Source organism: Paroedura picta, chromosome 4 (assembly GCF_049243985.1).
Source record: "Paroedura picta isolate Pp20150507F chromosome 4, Ppicta_v3.0, whole genome shotgun sequence".
Classification (NCBI taxonomy): domain Eukaryota; kingdom Metazoa; phylum Chordata; class Lepidosauria; order Squamata; family Gekkonidae; genus Paroedura; species Paroedura picta.
Window position 1 is genome coordinate 88248049 of NC_135372.1, and position 24841 is coordinate 88272889.

The 24841-nt window shown below is 42.6% G+C and overlaps 2 protein-coding genes across 7 annotated transcripts in view; one reads left to right on the forward strand and one right to left on the reverse strand.

Moving 5' to 3' along the window:
- Positions 1-17998, reverse strand: MMACHC (metabolism of cobalamin associated C). Of its 2 annotated transcripts, none has more exons than XM_077333956.1 (4): positions 17762-17998; positions 10955-11149; positions 7387-7539; positions 1-1551 (listed from the first exon to the last, which is right to left on the reverse strand). In XM_077333956.1, exons 1-4 carry the CDS (start codon positions 17837-17839, stop codon positions 1243-1245), a joined length of 735 nt encoding a protein of 244 aa, XP_077190071.1. In that variant the 5' UTR covers positions 17840-17998; the 3' UTR covers positions 1-1242. The 2 variants fall into 2 exon arrangements, with proteins under 2 accessions (XP_077190071.1, XP_077190070.1); XM_077333955.1 differs by having other exon boundaries at positions 1-1554.
- The window catches only part of LOC143835771 (uncharacterized), a 15590-nt gene continuing 4745 nt past the window's right edge, over positions 13997-24841 (forward strand). Inside the window, exons 1-8 of one of the 5 annotated variants that reach the window (XM_077333948.1) lie at positions 13997-14056; positions 19132-19198; positions 20775-20808; positions 21279-21427; positions 21900-21981; positions 23044-23224; positions 23711-23778; positions 24255-24331. In XM_077333948.1, the coding sequence (XP_077190063.1) occupies positions 14043-14056; positions 19132-19198; positions 20775-20808; positions 21279-21427; positions 21900-21981; positions 23044-23224; positions 23711-23778; positions 24255-24331 (672 nt within the window). In that variant the 5' untranslated portion in view covers positions 13997-14042. Of the gene's footprint in view, positions 14057-18075; positions 18249-19131; positions 19199-20774; positions 20809-21278; positions 21428-21899; positions 21982-23043; positions 23225-23710; positions 23779-24254; positions 24332-24841 lie in introns of those variants that run through there. The other 4 variants (XM_077333947.1, XM_077333944.1, XM_077333945.1 and 1 more) reach the window with 4 other exon arrangements.

Below are 24841 nucleotides of genomic sequence, written 5' to 3' on the forward strand. Positions count from 1 at the left end.
TTTAAATGGATGCACAATGATTCCACTATTTTAATACATACAATGAGAAATAATTCTTAATTCTTAAGAAGCAGCAAATGCACATTCCCATATATATTAAGGTGCTCATGAAATCATATAGTCCTGAGTCACGTGGAAACAGTAGAGTATACTGTCCTCAATAACTCCTACAACACTACTTTGTATTTCCTTATGTTTTTATCACACTAGAGAATTTAGCTTGTTGTTAGGACAGTTTCCCTTTAGTTTGGTGTGGTGGTTAGGAGTTCAGACTTCTAATCTGGCGAGCCAGGTTTGATTTCGTGCTCCCCCAACATGCAGCCAGCTGGGCTCGCCACGGCACTGATAAAACTGTTCTGACAGAGCAGTGATATCAGGGCTCTCTCAGCCTCACCCACCTCACAGGGTGTCTGTTGTGGGGAGAGGAAAGGGAAGGTGACTGTAAGCCACTTTGAGCCTCCTTTGGGTAGAGAAAAACGGCATATAAGAACCAACTCTTCTTCTACTCCAATGACACATACTTTCAGCAAAGGGCTTGCAACGTAGGATGAGTTGTACACCAGATTAACAGAAATACTGAGACCTTTTTGCTTCTTTCAATTTTACTCAGTTTACCACTTGGGTTCGGCAGTGCTACCAGTGCTTTGCACCATAACAGAAAGGAGGGGACGGGACCAAAGGAACCAAGTGAGATTCATGAGTCACAAAATCTGCATGAATATACAACAGTACAGGTGCTACCTGAAATGACTTTTGACTCCAAGAAAAGAACTAGGCAATATCCTTTACAATATTTGCTTCCTGGACAATTTCTCCTACAGAGAAGCAGAAAGTGCTATTCTCATGTCATTCCCTGAGCCCATAACAAATGCTTTTACATTTTAGCTATCAAACATAAAATAGACCATACTCCTTCAATACTAGAACAGTAAAATAGTCCTAAAAATACTAGAATTCAAAACCTAGTGTTTCCAAGTATAGATTTACCAATGTCCAGTGTAACAGATTTCTGCCTACCTGACAGTGAGGCTGGCAGGACTTAGTAATCAATCACTAACCTACATTATAACATGAAAAGCCACAAACCTAGGCTTGACCCAATTCTAGAATACAACACACCTCCTACAAATGAAAGCCAGGTTGCCAGACTGAATCACCAAAATGCTGGCATGGCCCATCTTTATAGCAAATGGGCATAGTGATAAAGGTCACATGTCCCTTTTGCACAGTGAAAACAGTTACTCAGTGCATTGTGTTCCTTTGTAATCCTCCTTGATGCTCAAGTAGTTTTAACCGTTCAGCTGGAGGAGTTGCAAAGTACACTTTCTGCTCCTCCGAGTACTTCTCCTTCACTTCAATAATGTCCCGGTAGCTCCAGTCCCGCCAGTGAAAATTGAACTTATCCAGTAGTTTTATTTTCTCCCCTTCTGTTCTCACACAATTAATAGGCGAAGTCTGCTGCAAGAAGGGCACCTCGACATCTGGGAAAATCAGGAGAGCCCGGATGGCAAACCAGCCTCCATAACAGGGATGAATGCAGACACCATAGATCTTCTGGAGAGAAAGAAAACATGTTGAAAGCACTGAGTCAAAGGTCTGCCTGTACTTCAAACACAGCACTTTGCAGTAAGGAAGGAAAGCAAATTCAGCTATAACCTACCCATAATAAGATTCCTTCCAAAGATTTCCATCTTTCAGTTAAAAAAATCTGGGCTAGGGGCCAATACTATTTCATATTCTAAGCCATGGAAGTTCTGCCTTCATTCACATGGTGACAAAATAGCTTGAAAAGAGGTTAAATCAGTTTGAGGCATTTTCACACATATTATTTCATCCTATCATTGTCTATGCTCATACAAGTTCTTCCAGTTAATACAAAGCCTGTTTTCCGGAGGGTATGAGTATACACACAATGAACAGCAATTCCTTGTTCACACTGCCTTCAACCACCTGCCTACAGCCTTAGGCACCTAACTGTATAATACAGGGAAACAAAAAGCAATATGCTAAATTTCAGCCTAAATTTAGAATTTCACTAAATTCTGTGGCCTTTATTCCCAAGATAGGTGTGCACAGTGTTGCAAGTAAAGACTATTTATCCTAATGAATAGATTTTATTATACATATCTCACTCTATTCACGAGGCTCAGATTGGCGTATGGCACTTTTTTCAAATGCAAATAATTTTATCCCTGAGGAGTTAATAAAAAACTTAAATGGTGAGCTGAATCAAAGAGTCCAAACTAAGCAAAAGTGATAAGACATCCACACTATACTATGTACTAGAGGGAAGGGCTGTGGTTCAGTGGCAGAGCATCTGCTTAGAATGCAGAATATCCTATATTCAATTCTCAGCATCCCCAGTTTAAGAAGTCTGAAAATAGGTGATGTGAAAGACCTCTGCTTAACATCCTTGATAACCACTGCCAGCCTGATTAGGCAATACTGGCCTTGATGAACTGATTCAGTGTAAGGCAGCTTCATGTGTACAACTAGCCAAAGTACTATCAAAAGACAGTATTTTCTGCAGGCCTACTAAAAGACTATGTCAAAGGCAGCACTGGGTTTGGCTGGGTAGAAAGAGGTGAATTTCATGACTGGTGTTAATAGTGTCAGTGGAGTTTTGCCCAGAGATAGGTAGATCTTCATTGTCGGATCCTGGAATGCTCCTTTTCTGCAGGAGTGCTGCCAACTGATAATAGGTTCCATAACAAAAGCTAAAAAGCAGGGAAGGATGAGCAACAAGGAAAGCTAAGCAATATTTGTCTATCTCTGATTTTAGTCACAGAAAACATTAACAACTCTGATGGCCTAGTGCCTGAATATTACAGAAAGCTGATTCAAGTTATTATAGTACCGCTTTAGCAAGTTATGAATGAGATCACAGAGCAACTTAATAGAACTTTCCAAAATCTTGGGAGCAAGCCTACCTAGCACTGATCCACAAAGGAAATACAGACTCATTAATACCACATTCACACAGGCCCATTTCACTCCTGAATGTGGATTACAAAATCTTTGCAAAGGTTACGGCAGAGAAGCTGAAAAAATGTATATCTAAAGTTCTACATGAAGACCAGATTCGTTTCATGCCAAAAAGATATATGAAAGATAACAATTGATTTGTTTTGAATGCTGTAGAGTTTGTAAAGACGTCTGGCAGGAAAACTGCATTCATTTTCTTAGATGCTGAGGCGGCTTTTGATAAGGTCTCATGTGCTTTCTTAAGAACATGCTATAAGCAATGAAATGTGGAGGGAATTTTTTTAAATGGGTCCAGCAGATTTATTGCTAACAATTCTGGTGACTGGAACAGTTGCTGAAAAGGCTGAAATTGGTAAAGGAACAAGGCAGGGATGTCCACTTTTGCCCCTATTATTCAACATGTTCTTGGAAGCGTTGGCGGTAAAGTTAAGAAGAGATTCCAACCGACCTGGTATAAAACTTGATGGTGATGTAGAATATAAATCCAGAAATTATGCAGATTATGTGATCTTTACTGTAGCTGAAGCTAAAACAGCTATTCTGAAGCTGGGTAGGTGGAGGGTTTCAGAATAAATAAGAAAAAGACTAAAATTTTATTGGAGGAACGGACTGCTCGGAGATCGAAGCATTGGCCCATCTGACTGGTTGTGAAGTGAATCCAAAGAAAATAAAGTATGTAGGAGTCTATTTGGATAAAGATTTGAAACTGTTGTACCAAAACAACTCTCTTCAAAGATGGTTCAAATTAAACTTTTCTTGGTAATTTCCAATGCTGATAATCAAAATGAAAGAGTTGCCCAAATTGAACTTTTTGATTCAGATGCTCCCAACTGAATAAAGAGACGGGGATGTGCAAGAATGGCTGAGGCAACTGAAGTTTATCTGGAATTATAAAAGTCCAGAATTGCATTAAAAGCCTGCAGGACAACAGAAAAAGAGGAGACTTAAATGGCAACAATCTTAAACTGTATTTTCATATAGCCAGACTTTCTGATTGGAAGAGGGATCCATCAGGAAGATTCTTAAAGATAGAAAAAGCCAATCTTTGAACTGGCTTCCACAACTTACTCTGGCCCAGTGAGAAGAATCTGATGCTGCGAGGTCACCATATGCTGAGAAGCAGTCTCCTGACGATATGGACAAAATACAGGGCCAGGATTAGCCCCAATATTTCACCCTTAAAATGTATTTTTATTTTATTTATTTATCCTCATCCATGGTTCCTCTTTATATTTGTGAAACCGGATTCGGGGAGGAGCGACTCCGGCTGACGGAGGGCCAATAAGGGTGCGGCCAGCAAAGCTGCCCCTGCGGCTCCTGCCCTCCCTCACTGACAGCTCAACCCTCGCCTTACAGACGCGCCTGGCTGCTGGAGCCACTGTGTCTGCAAGTCTCCACCACTCCCGCAGGTAAGCGGCAACAGTGGCAGGGGGGGAAGATCCCTCCCCTAGGGCCCGTCAAACATTCTCACCGCCTAGCAGAGGCGGGAGCTCTTAGCGGGCTGCAGGGAAGTGGCCACGGCAGGTTGGAGGGGGAAGTTCCCTTCCCTGTAGCCCACCTAGTGCTCCTGCTGCCTCGTGCTCGCTGGGTCCCAGGGCCATGGCCGTGCCGCGGGTGGCCTGCAGGGGCCTTTCAAAGCTAGTTTGGAGTATAACCTGCCACTCCTGTGGTTCATGGTGGGTAACACTAATAGAAAACCCCACAATAAAATCTCCTTAAATAATAAAACTGTTTACTCCAGCATATCCCGGCGGCAATAATATCCCCCTTCCTGCTCAGCAAGCAGCATTTTGCCTTGGGGGGGGGTTAATAGGGAGGATCCCAAAGTACTGTTGACTCGGGGATGGGCCCTAGATCTTATTTACCCTGGCCTCAACCAAAGACCTGGTTGAAACTTATCTGGACAGGACTTTATAAAACAAAGTATATTTTTTTAAATATCAAGATTTGGTAGATGCATCCAGTTCAATAAAAGACTGGCAAGATTTAAAACTTGAAGGCAAATCCATAGACTAGCTAAGTCATATGCAATTAGTTTCAAGAATGAAAAAAGATCTAATAACCTGTGTGGGATCCCTTAGAGCACCAGTCCGCAACCTTCCCGTTGCTGCGGACCGCTGTCATGGGGTGGGGGGAGAGGGTGGCCTGGGCCCCCCCGCGTGTGCGGCAGCCCCGGCGCATGCGCATTTGCGGCCAGTGGGGCCGCAAACGCACATGCACGGCAGTTTTGCATGTGTGCGGCAGCTATGACCTGTCCGTCTTGGGTGGCCCTGCACGGCATAGCTCATAGCTTTACTGAGCTACGCAAGCCCCCTTGTCACGGCAAGGCAGCGATCCTTGAAGGGGGATATATGGTCATATAACCTGATAAATGCATTCATTAAACCCTTCCAGGACCATTAAAAAAACAGCGTTTCACAAAACACTGCTTGAGAAAGCCTGACTGAATTTGAGTTAGAAGCTATGTTGAACGAACGCCACCTGCTGAAAATAATTTATAAATTTTTGCTAAAATTAGACACTGAGATGGAGCAGGTTAAAAATAAGGTTTTTTTTTAACCCCACATTTCACATACCGCAAGAATCTCAAAGCGCCTTACAATCGCATTCCCTTCCTCTCCCAATAGACAAACTGTGAAATAGGTGAGACATTGAGAGTTCTGACACGAATGCTCAGTCAGAATATCACTATCAGGACTGTGACAAGCCCAAGTTCATCCAGTTGGATTTATGCAGAGGAGTAGCAAATGAAACCTAGGTGTAAACTGCACAGAGCTTTTATTCCAACCCCAGGTCGATTTAGTCCCTGCCCTCTACACAGAATGCGATTTCCGTTTGGATATAGGGCGATTTAAATTTTCCTTCTGCAGCAAGAAGGATTGATCTGGAGTGACCCTACCTTTATTGTGCGGTATCTTGGAGTGCTTTTAACCCTCAATATTTAAAGGCTGTTTTGAATCTAGGCTCTCTTCCGTGGTAGAGGACCCGTGATTGGCCACAGGTGGTCATGTGACAAATTTGTCTTAAAGGAGAAGCCCCTAATTTCTCTCAACTTATTTAGGTCTTGGATTTTTTTCCCTGCCTTCTTTGATCCTCCCCCCCTTCAAGAAAAGAAAGGATTTTTTCCTCCCTCCTCTGACTTCTTCGATCCTCTTCTCCCCTTCAAGAAAACATAGATAGAGTCTCCATTTACCTCCTCCCCATTCTTCTGAGCCTCCCTAACCACGTGCAGAACACTTTCCTGTTTCAATTGGGGGGGGGAGAGGAAGACTCGAGTTCAAATCGATCTGAATTCAACAGGATCGACAATGGAATAAACAAAGTTAAGTTCAGACTCTGCCCTAGCTTGCCAGATTAGAAGCTGCTGCCCTTAACCACTACACCACATTGGCTCTGTATGGTGAGATGGATGCAGAATTTTGCAGAAACAGCTCTGGGTTAAGAATATAAAATGAACGAAATAATCACAGAGAGAATTGGTATAAAATGTTTTATAAGGTGGTATCTGTCTCTCAAAGATATAAGCAGAACAACTATCCAATTTGATGGGAGTTGTTGGAGATGTAATGGTTTTACGATGTAATAATTGCAGCAGCAATGTAGCTATATATATAAAAACTATGTAACAGAAATTTATGTCAATATTTGTTTTTGCAGATGGCATTGCTGTATTACAAACAGAGGTGTAAGGATTACTAAGGATACACAAGCTACTGAGGAAGACAGTTATATTTGAAAACAAAGTATACCGGATCTCATTCTGGCACGATTAAAAGTTGAATAAACTTTTGCCATAGCAGCCAGCTTGATTTTTTCACATGCCTGGAGATGTAAAATGATGCCACAGACTCATTTTTCCATATGTGGTGGTCTTGTAGTAAAGTCAGAATGTTTGGATAAAAGTACAAAAGAAATTGTAGAGAATACTTTAAAAATTTCCAATAGATCCCAAATGGATATTGTATTTTTTCTGTGACCTTCCCTATATTTGCTAGGGAATTCTTCTTTCATGCGAAGATAGCAGCCAGACTCTTAAATGCCTCAAAATGGAAACAGTGAGAATTACCTGACGAGAATTCATGGTTGGAGAAACTAAGATAATATACCGCGATGGTGAAACTTACCAAATTGATGAATAGAAGACCACTAGAAGAATTTTATGAACATTGGGACTGTTTCTTAAAATGTGCTGATATCCAGTGTAATAGATGACAAGATATTTTTTCCCATTCTCTTCTATTTTTATATGTCTTTCTAATTAATTAATAAAATATATTTTAAAAGAAAACATTAACAAAACATACCAAATCCTTTAAATGTATGAAAATAAATAATTAAGTCTACCTATTTCTAACAAAGGAGTACCACCCATTGCTTTGCATGTTCTGATGTAAAGCTTACCTTCTCTCCCCAGGGATCTCGCTGCACATCTTTCCTTTGATAGTAATATGCAGCACCAGATACGTGTGCTGCTGTCTGGGCCAAGAACCTGGGCTTCCGATTGGGCAGCATTTCATAATCATACATGATATCCACCTGCTGGTCAGTCAAGCTCTAGAAGAAGGAGTCAGTGTCAGACCAGGGCTTACAAGTCAAATATTTTTGAGAGGCTATGCTGTTAAGTTCTCATCTACCCTCATATTCTGTTGTGATTTCTAAAATTATTCCACCCTATTTTATTTATTCAATGATCTGCTCGGGTGAGATGAAATATGACTTCCAATATGTGGTCTAAAAACAACTACAACTAAAAACAAATCCCCCCAACAAAGTGAATTGCTACAAGTGATTCATTAATGGGTAAAATTTACATAATTAAAAACTGCAGCTGCTGACAAAAATGTGCATTAATATTCAAAGTGAGGGGGGAAGCATTCTGGTACATGCACATTTGTTACAGAAGACCTTAACATGGTAGTACAAAGCTTGTACAAAGCTGAATGATTTTTGAGGGGGTGATTGTGGGGGTTACATGGAAGAAACCATGCCAGATCACCAAAAGCCAGTGCTATATTTGCACAATTGGCTCTCTGTCAAGACGTTGTGCCCTCAGTATCCACTGTCCTTATTTTCATTCTGCAGCTGTGGAACTGAAGTCACAAAAGGCAAAATCATCTTACAAAGGACATCATCCTTCATGACAATCAGACACCATTCAGCCCTTGCTTATGAAACCCTCCAAACCCAAGGAAAAGCTTCATTAATTCAAATTAGTATGGGGATAGGGGGAATTACAAAACTTGTTGAAGTGACAAGTTTGCCATCAGAACAGCTTTCTAAAATGCAGGGTGATTATATACCTACAGTGCTTGTTATTTTGCTGTATGTATTTACCATATCAGTCCTAGGTTCCACTGTGTGCATAATGCAGGTGATCTGGAAAAGGTAGTAGAATTCTAGACCGTACCTCTTCATATTGCAGGTGTAGGTGTCATTCTAAATGCTTCCCCAAGTATAAAGCTCCCTACATTGAGCAATCTAGCGTATCACAGAGACAGCTATGTCAAACCTTTTCCAGTGAAATAAATTGCATGCAGGGATCTTTGTCAGGAAACATTTTAAAATATGACCTCTTCTCTGCAGTTTGAATGTTAGCAGCTATGTAATTGGTAGAACTGTACCATCCTGTGGTTCTAAATACAAGCAGTGACTTCTGCAATAAATAAGTACATAAATAAATGGGACACAGCAACTTTCCCATGAAGAAAAGCTAATGTGCATGGGGCCTTTTAGGCCAGAGAGTGATTAAAATGTGGAATTTACTGCCAGAAGATGGAGTGAGAGCCAAAGGAATAAACAACATTAAAAGGAAATTACATTTTTGTGTTCTTATGATGGGGAGGGGAAAGTATAACAGAGAATAATAAAGATGTGTGATGTGGAGAAATGAGATACAGAGAAATTCACTACAGCACGAGTGTAGTGGTTAGGAGTGCAGACTTCTAATCTGGTGAGCTGGGGTTGATTTCACGTTCCCCCACATGTAACCAGCTGGGTTAACTTGGGCTTGGGCAATGTAGCACTGATAAAGCTATTCTGACGGAGCAATAATATCAGGGCAATCTCAGCCTCACCTACCGCACAGGATGTCTGTTATGGGGAGAGGAAAGGGAATGCGATTGTAAGCCACTTTGAGACTCCTTCGGGTAGAGAAAAGCAGCATATAAGAACCAAGTCTTCTTCTTTCATAGTGGGGTTGTTGGGGTGGGTATACGTCTTGGGGGATTATTGTTGCTGGCATATTTGACTATTCTAATTTTATAAGGTATGTTTTGCTTGAGTCCAACCCAACAACATCCGCTGGTCCCCCCTCAGACACGCACTCCATGACCAGAAGTAGCCTGACCTCCCTGGAGGCTTTGTCTAAGTTATCATTCTATTTGAAGCCACTGTTAGAGTATTCTTGATATGTTATTTATGACTGTGTTATATGTTTAGACTGTTCTATGTATTACCCAGCAATGTTTTATGTGAACCTCCCTGAGCCGTATGGGAGGGTGATATAAAAACCTAATAAATAAATATGTTTTATTGTATTTTATTGTTTTAGCATTGTAAACTGCCACGAGCCAGCTAATCCAGGAGAGAGAGAGAGAGAGAGAGAGAGAGAGAGAGAGAGAAAGAAAGAAAGAAAGAAAGAAAGAAAGAAAGAAAGAAGGAGAGAGAGAGAGAGAGAGGGAGAAAGAAAGAAAGAAAGAAAGAAAGAAAGAAAGAAAGAAAGAAAGAAAGAAAGAAAGAAAGAAAGAAAGAAAGAAAGAAAGAAAGAAAGAAAGAAAGAAAGAAAGAAAGAAAGAAAGAAAGAAAGAAAGAAAGAAAGAAAGAAAGAAAGAAAGAAAGAAAGAAAGAAAGAAAGAAAGAAACTTTCCAGTATCCTATAAAACAGACCAGCATTAGATTAATGACAGAGAAAAGAAATTACTTCTTTATACAATGCATAATTAATGTATGGAATTCAGTACCACAAAGCATGAAGACTACCATTGGATGACAGGTGAATCAGGGAAATTTATAGGATATAGTGGTTAATAATCAAATGGTAAATAAACATGACAGCTAAACGTAAGTGCGAGATAGAGGGTCTGCAAGACAAAGCTCTTCCACCAAGCATTTGGTTGGGGTCAGTGATTCCAACAATATCAAATGGGCCTCTGTGAATAACCTCCCCCGCCCCACTGTGGAATGTCTACTGAAGAAACTGCATAGCTGTACTGAGATGCTGACATTATGATATTGTGTTGTATTTATCATTTTAAGGTTTTATATTAATACTAGTAAGTAGGCCCGCTGCAGGCTGAATGCAGCGGGCGCTAGTGGGGCGAGGGAGTCGGCCGGGTCCCGGCAGGAGAGGGGTGGGAGGCGAGGGGTGGCTGGCACAGTGTGCAGCCTCCCCGCGGCGCCGCGGACCATACCTTTTGGAGCAGGCGAGGGTGCGGCTCTCGAGGGCGGCGGGGAAGCGGCAAGGGCAAAGGCGGGCAGAGCGGCAGCGGGGGCGGCAGCAGATGCATGCGCAGCGAAGGCAGTCAGCGGGGCGGGGCGGGGCCGGGCCGCGGCGAGGCGTCAGTGAAGTGGTCGGGTGGAGGCAGCGCAAGGACGTCAGCAGGTAAATAAATTAAATAAATAATGATGTCTATGATCCGAGGAATACATGAATGGGGAAGGGATAAAAACTGCTACTATCATACTTGCTTAAGGTCTTTCTGGAGGCATTTGGCTAGGCACTTTTTGAAACAGTATACTGGACTAGATGAATGTTTTGTCTATTCAAGAAAGACTCTATGCTCTTACCATAGAAATTTAATTTATTTCTATGTTGCCTGTTCAGAGTCCTGGTTGGAGCAGCTTACAGTTAAAACAACATAAAACTATAAATGCAAGCCATTACAAAAAATGAAAAATTCCACAATTATATAGTAGTCTGTCATGAATCTATTGGGAATGAAAGAGGAAACTTTGTGTTAAGAATTCTTACCTCCCTAATCAATGAAAGGTGATGGAAAATGCATTGATCCACAGGATCATTAATCTTTTCCAGCGGCTGATTCTTCAGGAAAGGTTTGAAGGCGTTGTCAAACATGGCAGGGACGCTGAGTACCACAAATGCCAGAATGTTATTTGAATACGGCAAATGAAAAGCTGAAGGAAGGACTGCATTGTACCATCCAACCTTTGGAGGGAAAAAAGCATTAGTTCTGGAAACCTGGACATTGATGATCTACAACAGCACTCCATTTGCACAACTGGAGTTTGAGTACTGTTGGTCTTATTTTTAAAAAGCATGGCTATTAGAACCAAATATTCCCACTGTCTTTTCCTCACCACCTTGAGGCTTGATCCTCTGGTAGTACTAATCTTAAGAGAGATATACCTTTCTAAGTCCATTAAAGAGAGTATAACTCTGCTTAAGGTAGCACTGCAGGTCTACTGAAAAAACCCAATGGGAGTGAAGATCTGCATGACATCATTTTTTCCCCCAAGATTCAGATTGTAAAAGGATTGAGAATTTTCTTTTGTTTTTGCTAAAGACTGGTTTGACAGAAGTCAAAGAAGTAGAGGAGTCAGGGAGTAGCCACACAGGAAACAGACAGAGAACTGTGTAAGAACTGTAGCCCCCATCTTTGGTTAAGGAGAAGCTCTATCCAGACCTTCAGATTACTCAACCACCTTTTCAGAGTACTTAACATCCTTATCTATGGTTCCTCTATATATTTGTGAAACACCCTGGGGGGTGGAACCTGTCCGGCTGTCCAAGTTGGAATAGGGCCAATAAGGATGCAGCCGGCCCTGCCCCTACAGCTCCCACCCTGCCTCCCTGGACACTAGCCACATTCCTTTCAGCCGCGCCAGAGACGGAGACACACACAGCGCCCTGCCAGACTGAACACAAGCCCTCGTTCCCTCCTATCGCTCCTGCTGCAAGGGAGGCAGAGAGAGACACAGAGAAAGCTGCCCCAAGCTGCTGACAAGTCCTGCTTCCCTCCTAAGAATGGGCCCTAATTACCTGCTATGCCTCCTGATGCCACGGGGAGAGAGACAGAGAGAGACCCTCCCCTGCTGCAACGGAGGGAGAGAGACAGACACAGAGAGCTGTCCCAAACTGCACACCAGCCCTGCTTCCCCCCTAAGAACAAGCTCTAATTACCTGCTATGCCTCCTGCTGTGAGGCACACCATGAGAGGAACAGAAAGAGACACACAGAGAGATCTGCACCTCCCAGGGTCCCCTGGGTCCAAGGGCCCATTGTATTCCTGGTTGCAATGGGATTTCTGGCTAGTATATTTATAAATATAATAAATATGTTTACCCAGTATTTTTCAGACTTTCTTCTACAGTCACAAGAACTGGCTAGAAATTTAGTTGGTTCAGGGGAAGAAAATGCTGTGTTCCTTGCTAAAGAGCAAATATGTAGACAGAAATGTCACACTACACAGGAATATATCTGGAACAAATGTTTGCCAATGTAGCTACTAAAGTATGGCCAAACAATAGAAAAGTATAAAGTATAAGCTATTATTTAGATCATTTTGCAAATATATAAACTAAGCTCAAAAATAATCAAAAGAATATGTCCTTGGTCACATACTGCCCACAATCATTAATAAAGGTAAAGGTAAAGGTATCCCCTGTGCAAGCACCGAGTCATGTCTGACCCTTGGGGTGACGCCCTCCAGCGTTTTCATGGCAGACTCAATACGGGGTGGTTTGCCAGTGCCTTCCCCAGTCATGACCGTTTACCCCCCAACAAGCTGGGTACTCATTTTACCGACCTCGGAAGGATGGAAGGCTGAGTCAACCTTGAGCCGGCTGCTGGGATCAAACTCCCAGCCTCATGGGCAAAGCTTTCAGACGGCTGCCTTACCACTCTGCGCCACAAGAGGCTCTCTCACAATCATTAATACAGAATTCATTTTTATAAAATACTTTGAACAAGAGTTTTATCCTGTTTGCTGCTGATCCTCTTACAGCTGCACTCCAGCAACCCTCTTGCTAAGACAACAGTAGCATTCCAATGTCAGTTTTTATTCCTAACAATGTCTGAGCTGCAACCTATTTCTGAGGCAATTATAACACACTAAAATCCTATTTTTATATTCACATATAATCCTGTCAGTGGCATTTCCCTTCAAAATGCTGTATATGTATTTATTAATTTTTAATTAATTAATTTTACTCCATTTATATCTTGCCTTTCTTCCCAATGCAAACCCAAAGAAGTTTACATCATTTTCTTCTCTTCCAGGTTATCACAATAGTTCTATGAGATAGATTATGCTGAGAGTCTGTAAGTGGTTCAAGATCACCCAGCAAGCTTCCATGACAGACTACAGATCTAAACCTGGGTCTCCCAGATCCTGGCCCCACATTAAACACCATGTCACATCACAGCACACCAGCTCTTTCCCAAATCTTCTAAGAAATTCCTTGTTACACACTGTGGACTTGAAGTGGATTTCTGCAAAAAGGAGCTCACAGAGTATTTGAAAATCAAATTCACAAACGCATACTGTTACACATCAAATGATGACATCATGGTGGTGAGGGCAGAGAGTGGCCTTCTCACACTCTGAACTAATGAGAATTTTTGCTGCAAACATGCCCATGCTTTCAAAAGGAGCATGGAATTCCGGGTGGCAATAAGATCGAGGGCCTCTCCTCAGTTCAGCCGGGACATCAGGCTCTCCTCCTATTACATCTTCTCCCCTGAGGTGTTCTTTATAAAAAATAAAACTCCAGGCTATGCAATAAATAGAACTGGGATATAATGCATGCATCTCTTCTATATTTATTTGACAAGATCCTGAACAACAATAATTGAAGATCTCCATTCTAATTTCTACTGCTCGCCAATTTGGCAGTGGAATAAAACTGTAAAAACAGGGGTCAGTAAAATATGGTGTTCATAATTCAACTTCTGCCATGGGCTAGTGACACATCATCTCTCATTCTTATGTCATAAGGGTTGTGGGGGGTAGCAAAATAAGCCCTTGGGACCTTCACTTTAACCATCTGCTTCGTGCCCAAAGATCAACTAGGAGAAAGACCAAGCAGCAGCAGAAGTCATGAGCAGAGACAGGTAATGGTGCTCTTACGGCTCAAATCTACACATATTTCACTCAGAACCAACAAATAAACAATTGTTTCACGTATTTAAAGATATAACTGCCCCTATCTGACAGAAAGAGGGAGGAAGTCCTAGCTTGTCTACACAAAGAGGAGATTCGTGGGTGAAGGGTGCTAACCCCCCTCCCATGCCTCCTAGTTATGGCTGGCAGAGTTTAAATGTGAAAAAGGAGCTAAGTACCAGGCTGCTTAAAAGACTGAAATAAGTGTTGGGACCTCAGAGGAGTGGCCATGCTAGTACCTTGAGAAGGAGAACTCAAAAGTATGAAAGCTCGTGGTGAACTAAATTACCCAGCCTTCAGGTGCAACTGGACCTTAGATTGTGCAGTTAAATGAAACAGAGGTCCAGTGGCACCCTGAAGTGGCACCCTGAATGGCCCAGCGACACCATGAACGGTCTTCCCTGGGTCAACGTTCACCCATTGAGACATGTGAAAGCGAGATCAGATGCTCAGACTTGATTGAACAGCAGCAGGAAAACAGTAATAAGGTGAGGTAAGGTATCCAGTATGACTCCTGTGCCTTGGAAAGATGCTCTGGAAAATAATAGGCCTCCCTATCACAGCAATATGGACTTGCCAGACAGACAGACAGCTGCCTGAGTTGCGATACTGCAGGAGCTGAGCTGTAACCAATGGGATAGCAGCCTCATGGCAGATCCACATTGGTCAATGCAGCAAGCCCAAACCACACCAGATACATCTTCACCCTTAGTCTCCTCCCCTGCTGAATCATGGCCTGCAGAGATGCCAAAGACATATGCCATTATGATGAACAGCATAGTGATCCTGCAAGGCAATAGGTACCATGATTATTTGGATAGCAGATCCACAGGGCAGTATGAGGTAGCTGCCCATCACCCACTGAACTTCAGTTGTGCCCCATTTCCCCACATGGCGGCATCCTGGCATGGGACCATGGTGACAGCCTACTGCAGGGCTGCCAGTATACTTGCCATATTCCCTCATGAAGAAAGTATGCTCCATAGTTGGAAAGGAGGAATATGGCTGGGTATAGCTTCTTAAGTTACACTAACACATATGCACAGTTAGCCCTGGCTGTAGAAGCCTGCATTGTCAAAAGAACACTCAAAGAGTATGTGAAGGGGGAGGTGTGGCGGGTGACTTAGACAAAGCCCTTCACAGCATTGTTCCCTTGTATCTGCTAGACTGACTCTCTCCCTGTACTTCACCACCACAGCTTCACTCATCTGAGCTGGGCCTTCTGCAGGTGCCGAAGTGCAAACTGGCAAAATCTGCCCGCCTTTGCATGTCCTTTCTTTGTTGGGGTCACACATTATGGAAAGGTCATATTATGGAAATGCCTGCTTTATGAAGTCAAAGCTCCCACTCTCCCAGGTTTCCAGAAAATGATTTATTCAAGAGGGTTTTTTTTTTACACAAATATCAGTGCTATACTGTAACTTAAGAAAGATATTTGGACAAAGGGCTAGGGGCTGTGTCTGTACTTCAGCTTGTACTGCCTGCTGTTGTAAATAGGATCATTTAATACATCATGTTAATACATACATTGACTTTGCTTCAGTTCTGTTTTCAGAATTCTGGTTTTCAGATCTCTACAGTCCTAGTCCTACTGCACTGTTTATTAGATGCCCCATCCCATTTATTATATCGATGCATACATTTATTATATCGATGCATATAGTCTGTCTTTAGCCCCAGTGAGAAAGGGAAACTACAAATGTCATAAATAAAATGAGTCTGACAAAAAGTTTTCACCCCTTCACGTGAGAGGGTGAAGCTAAACTTAGTAATAGGTCCTGGTATGTTCTATATTTATTTTTTCTTCCTTAGTTTAATGTACAAGCCAAACAGAAGATTTCTCACACGTTCTAGTATTAGATCTTAGCAAAACATGACAGATTTTTATTATCATGTAACTCCATCATCTAAAAGCCATTCCTCTGATCTGAAAGCTGCTTGTAAGTTAAATTATATCTTAGCACAGCAGAGTAAAATTGTTAAAAGCACACAAAACCAAAATAACGTGGCTTATAATCAAAATTTGATGGGCTGGGCATCAAAAAGAATGTTATTTTTCCTCCTTTACCATGGTTAATATTTAATTCCCTTGGTGGTACATGCCTCACCTTCACACTAGTAATTTATCTACTCAGTGTCAATGTTTAGTTGCACGTTAATGGAACTTTACATCCAGCCACTGCTGGCCACATTCCCAGCTTGACTTCACTTTGGATTTTTTAAAACTGGGGCTGTAATCTTGATAGTACTTTAGAATGCCTTTTCTAATTTGTTTTTCCTGGTCTCTCCTGCATCAACTAAGCTTCTGCTCCAGTATACAATAGTTCTTATTTCCTCACATGTCCTCTTTGAACTGAGATATAATGCTATACTAGAATGCAATCTATAGGATAAGATCTGCAGAAAATTCTTGAAATAATGGGTAAAGAATGGAGATTGGAAATGCAATCTAAACAGAGTAGTTCCTTAAATTCGCTGAAGTCAATGAGATTAGGATTATTTAAAACTGTATAAATAGGACCCTGCAAGGACTTGCATCTCATTTCCCTCCTCCTCCCCCACTATTTTTTCTTTCCCTTTCCTGAAAACCCCCATGCTCTCTCCCACTTTCCTGCTTCCGTCTCTTTCTAGGGGTGCCTGCCAACCTCCACATGCGGTCTGGAGATGTTCCAGATTCAAATCAGATGTCCCAACTAAGGAGTGCCATTTCCTTTTAGAGTTGTTAGCTCCAGGTTGGATGAAGCCCTGGGAGCACAAGGTTTAGGAGGGAAGCAAGGTTAAGAGAGTATAATATCAATGACTCCACCCTCTAAAACAGCAATTTTCTCCAGAAGTGATTTCTATTATCTGATGAGCAACTGTAATTCTGAATGATTTCCAATTCCACCCCCCTTGAGGTTGGCAACCCTAGTTCCCTTGGAGGAAATAGCCACTTTGGATAGTGAAGTCTATAGCATTATATCCCACTGAGCTACCTCTCCTTCTCAAACCCCACCTTCTTAAGACACTACCCCCAAATATCTAGGAATTTTCTAAGATGGAGTTGGCAACCCTATCTTATTCCTAGCCAACAGACCACCTACCTTTATCTGCCCCTATGCCTTAAGTTTTCCCTCTCCCCACCCCTAGGAAAAATGGCCCAGTTGTGGGACCACTACGCAGGCCCAACTGTATGGTAGGGAATCCTCAAGGATGTGTGAGTTGGTACCTCATTTGTGTAACATATGAATGTTATGCAACATACTGCACAGGTCTAAGAACAGGTTCTTAAGAGTAAAACCCTTTTGATAAGCCTAAATCCATTTATAGTTATATCTGTTTGGGGCTGCTCTTTAAGCCTCCAGGTAGTGTAACAAAGTCAGAGTTTAAATAATAATGTGTAATAATAACAGGAATTTCACGGGGGAATATGGCATTGTGTGAAGAAAAGAATAATGCAGCAGTAATACTATGAAAGCATAGCAGAAAACACATGTGAAACCATGGGTCAAGGTGGCACCACGTGGATGAGCAAAATAATGACATCAAAATACATAGAGAGATCAGTGTTAGCTCAAATCATATCAAGAAATTGCTTCGGTACACTGATAATGATACTATCTCTATGGTTAAACTTACGGCGCCAAGAAACACACACCCTGCTACATCTGCGGTACCTTGAAAGGATGAATTTCAAACCCCAGACGCTCCAAGTTGCCACGGATCCTCTTCTCCAGATGTGCCACACACTCCATGGCGCCTAGGCGCTGAGCACTATGGGTAATGTAGTCGCCTGTGAGGCACGCCAGAGCCGTACCATGTGCTTCATTAAAGGCACGAGTCCTTCGGCCATGGTTTAAGAAACAAAAAAACTCTTACCGACCGAGCGCTAATTGCTGAGCGTGATGCATGAATTTCTCCCAAAGTTCCACGGATGCCGTGGCGTAACGCCTGTCGGGAAATGTAGTCCCATAGAAGATCCTGTTTGTAAGGCTTAGTATGCCTTCAGGACTTCCACCACCAGAAGTCTCTGCGGCGGAGCGGAAGGTGAAATTTGCCTCGTGCCTGGAACGGTTGTCGGAGTGCGCGTTTGAATCTCTACGGCGGAAACAATCAGGTTGTGCGAGGCCTTTTCCTGGCCTAGGCCGATGTACCCCCCCCCCGGTCAGGTTTTGTTTGTATGGGTTGGCCTCGGGCCGCCATGGGGCTGGCGGGGGGGGGGGACCTTCGCCCCGTAGCCCTCTTGGGAAGGAGTTGGCAGCGTGAGCCCTCTGAGCTGCAGGCACCAGAGGCTGGCGGGGACTGCATTCCCACAGCTAACGAAGGGTTCCTGGCCTGTCACAAAGCGCTCCGGGGCGTGTCTCTGCCCTGCAAAGGAGCTTTTACGACGACTGCCAGTAGCCACAGTCTTGTGGCGGTGTATCGAGGAAGGCAGCATTGGGCGTGCCTGCTGGAGACCCTGCTTGGGAAATGGGGGTGGCATTCTGTTTTTAGATCTGTGTAACAGCCTGTTTAATGTGCAGAAGATCCTAGGCCCAGTGCCAGGCAGCTTCAAGGGAAAGCAGCAGGCGCTAGGAAAGACTTTTCTGGGATGCCCTAGAGCAGGGAGGTAGTCAACCTGTGGTTCTCCAGATGTTCATGGACTACACTTCCCACGAGCCCCTGCCAGTGTTTGCTGGCAGGGGCTCGTGGGAATTGTAGTCCATGAACATCTGGAGGACCACAGGTTGACTACCTCTGCCCTAGAGGTCACAGCCCCTCAGTAGCTGAGCTAAGTGTACCAAAAGGAGGTTCATATCTGTCTGGCCTTTCTGAAGCAGTGCTCATTGCGTGTTTTGCAGTATTTTGATTCTGGGCTTAAAGTTGCATACAACTGAGCTATAATAAAAATAAATTTGTGAGTTGCAGGTTGAAGAAAACTTTTTTCTTACAGTTTTTGTAAGCATACTCAATACTCTACTTTCTGTTAGTCAAACTTGGTTTGCCAGGCACTCCTAGGATGCAATTTGGTAACCAGTGAATGGCTGAAACATCTTTTTGCCAACAGGATGAATTGGGACACAGAACTAAGCTCTATACTGACTGCAACTGATGCCAACATGGCCAAAGTGAAGGCAAGTTCAATTGTAGAGGAACATCTGACTAGTTTATCTTCCCAGCTGAAAAAAGTCTGAGCCTTTTTAAATGTTGTGCTGATAAAGGGAACGTTGACACATGATAACCTCAGCAGTGGGTTCTGTCTGTGATATGGAAAAAGATGCTAGTAATTTCCAAGGTCTAGTCTTTAGAGGTTTTCAAGAACCTGCTGAGGGTTTTGGTGGTGATTGTTAAAATCAACTGTTATAATGTAGCTCCTGAAAACCTAGTAGATTGACAGTATGATAAAAGGATGTATGTTAACAGTACAGTTGCTGTCCAGAGGCAGCAGAGATCCATCATTATTGGTGCTATCTGGTGATTTTGTGGACAAGATGTTGAAGTCAGATTTAAGGGATTCAGAGGATAAACTATCTTACATAAATCTAAAATAACTATCATCTTATGTGGCTTATCCCTGCCTTTTTCATTTGAACTCTGGTTTTATACTCTTGTATTCCCTGCTTAATTTGTATCAGGAATCTGTTCTTAATTTGTGCCAGGAAAAACTGGTTTGCTGTAAGGTGTAAGTTTTCTGCAAACTGGGCAGTGGGAATATTGAGTTTCCCCCCTATAAATTTTAAGTATATGTAATCCAATTTAAGTGTATTTTACTAAAATTATAACATTTCTTATACTCTAAAATAGCGATCCCCAACCTGTGGGCCGCGGACCACATGTGGTCCTTCGACTAATTGGAGGTGGGCCCCGAAGGACGCCTCCCCCCCCCGTCCCTTTACAACATACTTCGGGTGTCATTGTCTCCCATCACTCCCAGATGGGACTATCTCGTTGCAGAGAAACAAGCTCAGGGCTCCCATTGATTTGTCATTGTCATGAGTTAAAATGTCCATGAAAATAAAATGTTCCTTATGTTCATTGTTGTGGTGTGTCTGTATCTTATTTTGAAGGGATGTTTAAACATTACCATAGTGATCAGAGAGCGTTAGGGCAGTGGTTGAGAGTAGAGGAGTAAACTACCCCCCCCCCACCGGGCCTCAGTAAAAGGCGAGTGGTCCCCGGTGATAAAAAGGTTTGGTACCACTGCTCTAAAATACCATTCTCTCAAATAATAGAGGAGTGGAGGTCTGGCATGCTGGATATCAGCTTCCATCAAGTGTACTGTAATTTTGCTTCTACCTTTAAGGTCCTTGGCAAGGGCTTGCCTTTTTTTAAAGTCCCTGAGGGGACTGAGGGAAAACACCTCCGCCAATTTTTCCAGGGTTTTTTTTCTATCATCTCTGGTTCTTTCCATGTTTTTAAGAATATTTGCTTTGATATTCATTCAGCTAACATATTGTGTAATAATTGCTGATAAAACCTGAAAAACATGGCATTGTAAGTCTGTGCTGACAGTCTTATCCTATATGTGTTATATGCACACTGAAAGTGCTATATTAACAACAGAATGTTTTGCCTTTTGCTTGTTGTTCTCCCTCAGTGCATGTTAACTTGGGTCTGTTGCAGGGTCCCTCAGAGGAAGTAATATTTGGAACTATATTTCAAGAGAAATGGTTGAAACATTATTTCATCTTTATTCTATTTCTGTTACAGCATCGTCTGAACCCAGCCACCATCACTTCCAAAGGTAATAATGACTAGCTTGTCCGAGATATTTCTAAAGCATCTGTTAAAGAAAGAAAATATCTTTAATACCTATAGTGGCTGAAGTTTCAGGATCAGTTAAGTGAATCTCTGTTGCTGGAAATTAGATGGGGCATTTTGTAGTTGATTTTAGAATGTGACAATAGTGGGCGCAAACACCTTCATTGAGAAGTATCTTACTGCCTTCTGTAGGAAGCTCAGTGTTGAACTGGATGCTTGGACTTTGGTCTGATTCAACAGGATGTTTCTTAATGAGCACCTGTAGAATGACAATGTTCTTTTGTTCGTATGGGAACAGAATCAACCTAGACTAAACATTTGAAAACTGAAAATTAGCTCCCATTCTATAGTTCTTTATAATGAATATTAGTGGAGGTAAATAAACTAGTTGCTTCGTTGTTGATGGGTTCCCTACTCAACCATTTGCTACATCTGTTGCTTTCCATCATACAGCTGATTTATTACTGGACAGAATAAAACCAGATAGTGCTCTTCCAACTGAGCCATTACCCTTGCAATTCACATGTGCGTCTCACCATTGCTGTAAAATGGCCACTGAGGAGCTTGCAGCCATCAGCAAACAGCTGCGTTCACAATCCCAGGTAATCATCGCTGTCATATCTTGGTTTCTCTACTATGGACTGGAGAGTATTAACACAGTGGGAGGGAGGGCGTTTAATCTCTCTCCCTTAATGTCCCTGACTAACTTGTGAGAAGAGGTCTGAAAACGCGTATTCAAACATAACAAACTGAATAAATAAATAATATTAACAAACTCAGTAAGTAACCATGCATTAAGCTAAAGCATATGCAGAGTATAGAATATAAGAATGATAGTGTCACATGATAGATTTTGCCTTTTCCGTATGACTAACCACTTAATATTTGTAACCAGGGAGGGGGCTGTCCTACACCCCTTGGCATAGTGTGTTCAGTGAAGTATTACATATACTCTCACTAATTGTCAGTCCTTAGGACTGGGATTTCTGATCATTCCTGTTTTTCATCTGGGTCTTGAGAGCCCCTTTGTCTCTGCTTTTTATGTGACTTTGGTTCTCATCTATTTCTCTCTAGGTCATAGAATCCCTTACTCAGGCTGTACATCAACTGAAACAGGAGAAAGAACTACAGCAACACAGTATCAGTCACCTAGAGGGTATCAGACATCTGTTCTGCCAACTCTTCTTCAGTGCTTTCTTCCTTATTTTGACTGTCCAAGCTATCTTAGAATAAAAGTTTTCATTGTAAGCTCTAAGGCGGGGGTCGTCAACCCAGTACCGGGCCGCGAAAGCCTTGGCTCTCCCCCCCGCAGCAAGAAGCTTACCATGCCGTGAACGAAGCGGTCGCCAAAGTAGCCGCTTCGCTCGTAGCCTGGCAAGCTTCTCGCTGGGGGGGGAGGGAGACGTGGCCGCCGGCATGCCGGCGGCACAAACATACATGCGCGTTTGCACAGAGCAGCATGCGTGCATTTGCGCCCCGCCGGCGGGTGCAAACAGGCATGCATGGCGCCCGCCACCCTCTTCCTCCACTCTTGCAGGCGGTCACCAGCCTTAAAAAAGTTGGGGGCCGCTGCTCTAAGGAACGAAGATGTTCTCCTTTTACTATCTCAACATAGAATTTGACTTGTCAGAATAATAACTGGCTTATTCCTTTGCATTCACTAAGCAAATGTTGTAGATCAGGCCTATATAGCATAAGGCTCAAATGTTAATTGTATATCTTGGATAATTTCAAATTTCTGCTTTTTGCAGACCTTTCCTATATCTTGGTAGCAAAACAGGGAAGGCCTACACAAGCCTAGCAAAGGTGAGGACTGGATATTGTCTACATTGTGCCTGCTCTGTCTTAATTCAGAAGCAAACAGTAGCATTACACCAGTTTTTCCACCAGTTGTAGCTAGCCAGCAATGTAGTTTGGCCCACATTTGACGGACCTCTTCATTATGAGAATTGTTCAAATACTGAAAGCGGTTTCTATGGGTACCACTTAACAGGGAGGAGAAATAATTTGGTCCAGAAGGGGCAGAAACAGGGTAAAAGAGACCAAGATGCTACCCCTAATACCTGAAACATCATGAGAAAGTGAAAAACTGACTATGGTAACCTGATGGAAGCAAATACCTCTCCAGCACTATGTTTCCCTTCACCTTTGTCTATTGACCAAACCTAGGACAATGTTATTAGGTCATATCTTCATCCCACGTTGCTTGTTATTGCAGAGGTGGTGGATCAACTGCAACACAATCCCCATAGTGGCTTGGAATCGGTGCTGGGACACAGGATGGAAGGGCTAAAGAGTGAACTCCGTAATCTTCGGCAGCAGATGTTTCAGCAGTCAGATGGTGACTGCACTCCTGATTTGTATCCCAGCCCTGTCATTGTGCAAGAGATGTTGGAGAGGTTAGCATTGGGGTTATCCAACAAAAGCAATATAACTTTATTCACAGTTAATATTAGAGAGGAATAGGAGTATCTATTGATAGATAGAGGGTATTACTTTTCCTGGTGTCTTTACAGAAAAACCAAACTGTTGGAATAAGGCTGGGTTCATAGCATGGCATGTAGAATAACAGTACAGTTTTGGGGCAGTTTGAATATATTATGGAATGTGTCAATTTGCTTGAATGGAATTTCTTTGCAAGGAATAAAGGTTGCTGTTGTAGCTGCCACTTGAAATTAGTCACTGTTGCCTTTTCTGTTCATTCTAGGCTTCGGGGACCCAGATAGGTGGTTTGGTTGACTTTTAGATTGTTAGCAATCTCGAGGCATCAGAATGGCAATTTGCTATATTTCAGGACATATAGATAACATTTTGAAATATCAGTTGAATTTCCAGACACTAATTGTAGCCTAGTTCCTAATGGTCCTATTTTACATCTTCTCTAGCAAAAAAATCCTATGGCGAGAGTATGAATCCATCAGAAGAGAGATGGAGCAGCTGAAACAAAAACTTGGTGATGTTCCTGCACCCTTCACTTCTGTCCTACAGTTACTATTGAGCTAGAGAGCCCTTGCTCTGTATATGTAATAGGGAAAAATATTAAGATTGATCTCACTATAGGGGAGAAGTTGTGGCTCCTCTTGGCATGCAGAAGGTCACAGGTTTAATCCCCAACATCTCTAGTTAAAAGTACCGGCCAATAGATGATGTGAAATATTCTACCTGAGACCCTGGGGAGCTGCTGCCTATCTGAGCACAGAATACTGATCACAACAGACCAAGGGTCATTCTATACAACAGGGGTAGTCAACCTGTGGTCCTCCAGATGTTCATGGACTACAATTCCCATGCACCCCTGCCAGCGTTTGCTGGAAGGGGTTCATGGGAATTGTAGTCCATGAACATCTGGAGGACCACAAGTTGACTACCCCTGCTATACAAGGCAGCTTCATGTTTGTCTTCAATTATGTGGCTTGTTGCATTTTATAGATCGGCAAGAGGAAGATTTGTTCAGTCAAGTGTCTGCGACTCATGAGATTAGAAGAACTCAAAGTCAGTGCCATAAGGTAGGGCTTTCAGGAAGTTGCTTGCTGTTACACGTTAATTTAGGGCCAATAGCCAGCACAGAGCAAAGTGCAACAGCTGTCCAGTGTGTTCGTAATTTAATTTAGACAAGATAAGAGTAAAGGGGATCATAAAAAGACTAGTGAGGAAGACAAAGAATTGAATGATGGTGCAGCTAAAATCTGAATGACTGTAACAAATGTCTGTGCTCCACTCAGCTCTTATTTCCACTCAAAAATGGCTGTTCCTGTAATTACGAGAGCACAGAACTGCATGGTAGCCCCTCTCAGTCCCAGTGCACTCTTTCTGCAAGACTTAATACCAGAATAGAAAGACAGTGAGGGAGGGTGAGGTTATACATGCACAGAGTGAAGCAGCTGCCTGTCTCACTCCACAGCCCCCCATCCTAGACAGGGCACATGTGACCTCTTAAGCATCACTAGTTCTCCAACTGTGTCAGGGCATTTGCCCTTGTGGCCCTCTTTAAATCAGGAAAGTTATTATGAAGATGG

Bases quoted from the DNA above. Each gene is read 5' to 3' on its own strand.
- MMACHC (XM_077333955.1), bottom strand. From the start codon at position 17,839: ATGGAGTGTGTGGCACATCTGGAGAAGAGGATCCGTGGCAACTTGGAG. The intron at 11,150-17,761 runs GTACCGCAGATG...TTCCCTCCAAAG, and splicing joins TTGAAATTCATCCTTTCAAG to GTTGGATGGTACAATGCAGT. The intron at 1,555-7,386 runs GTAAGCTTTACA...CTTTCTCTCCAG, and splicing joins GAGATCCCTGGGGAGAGAAG to AAGATCTATGGTGTCTGCAT.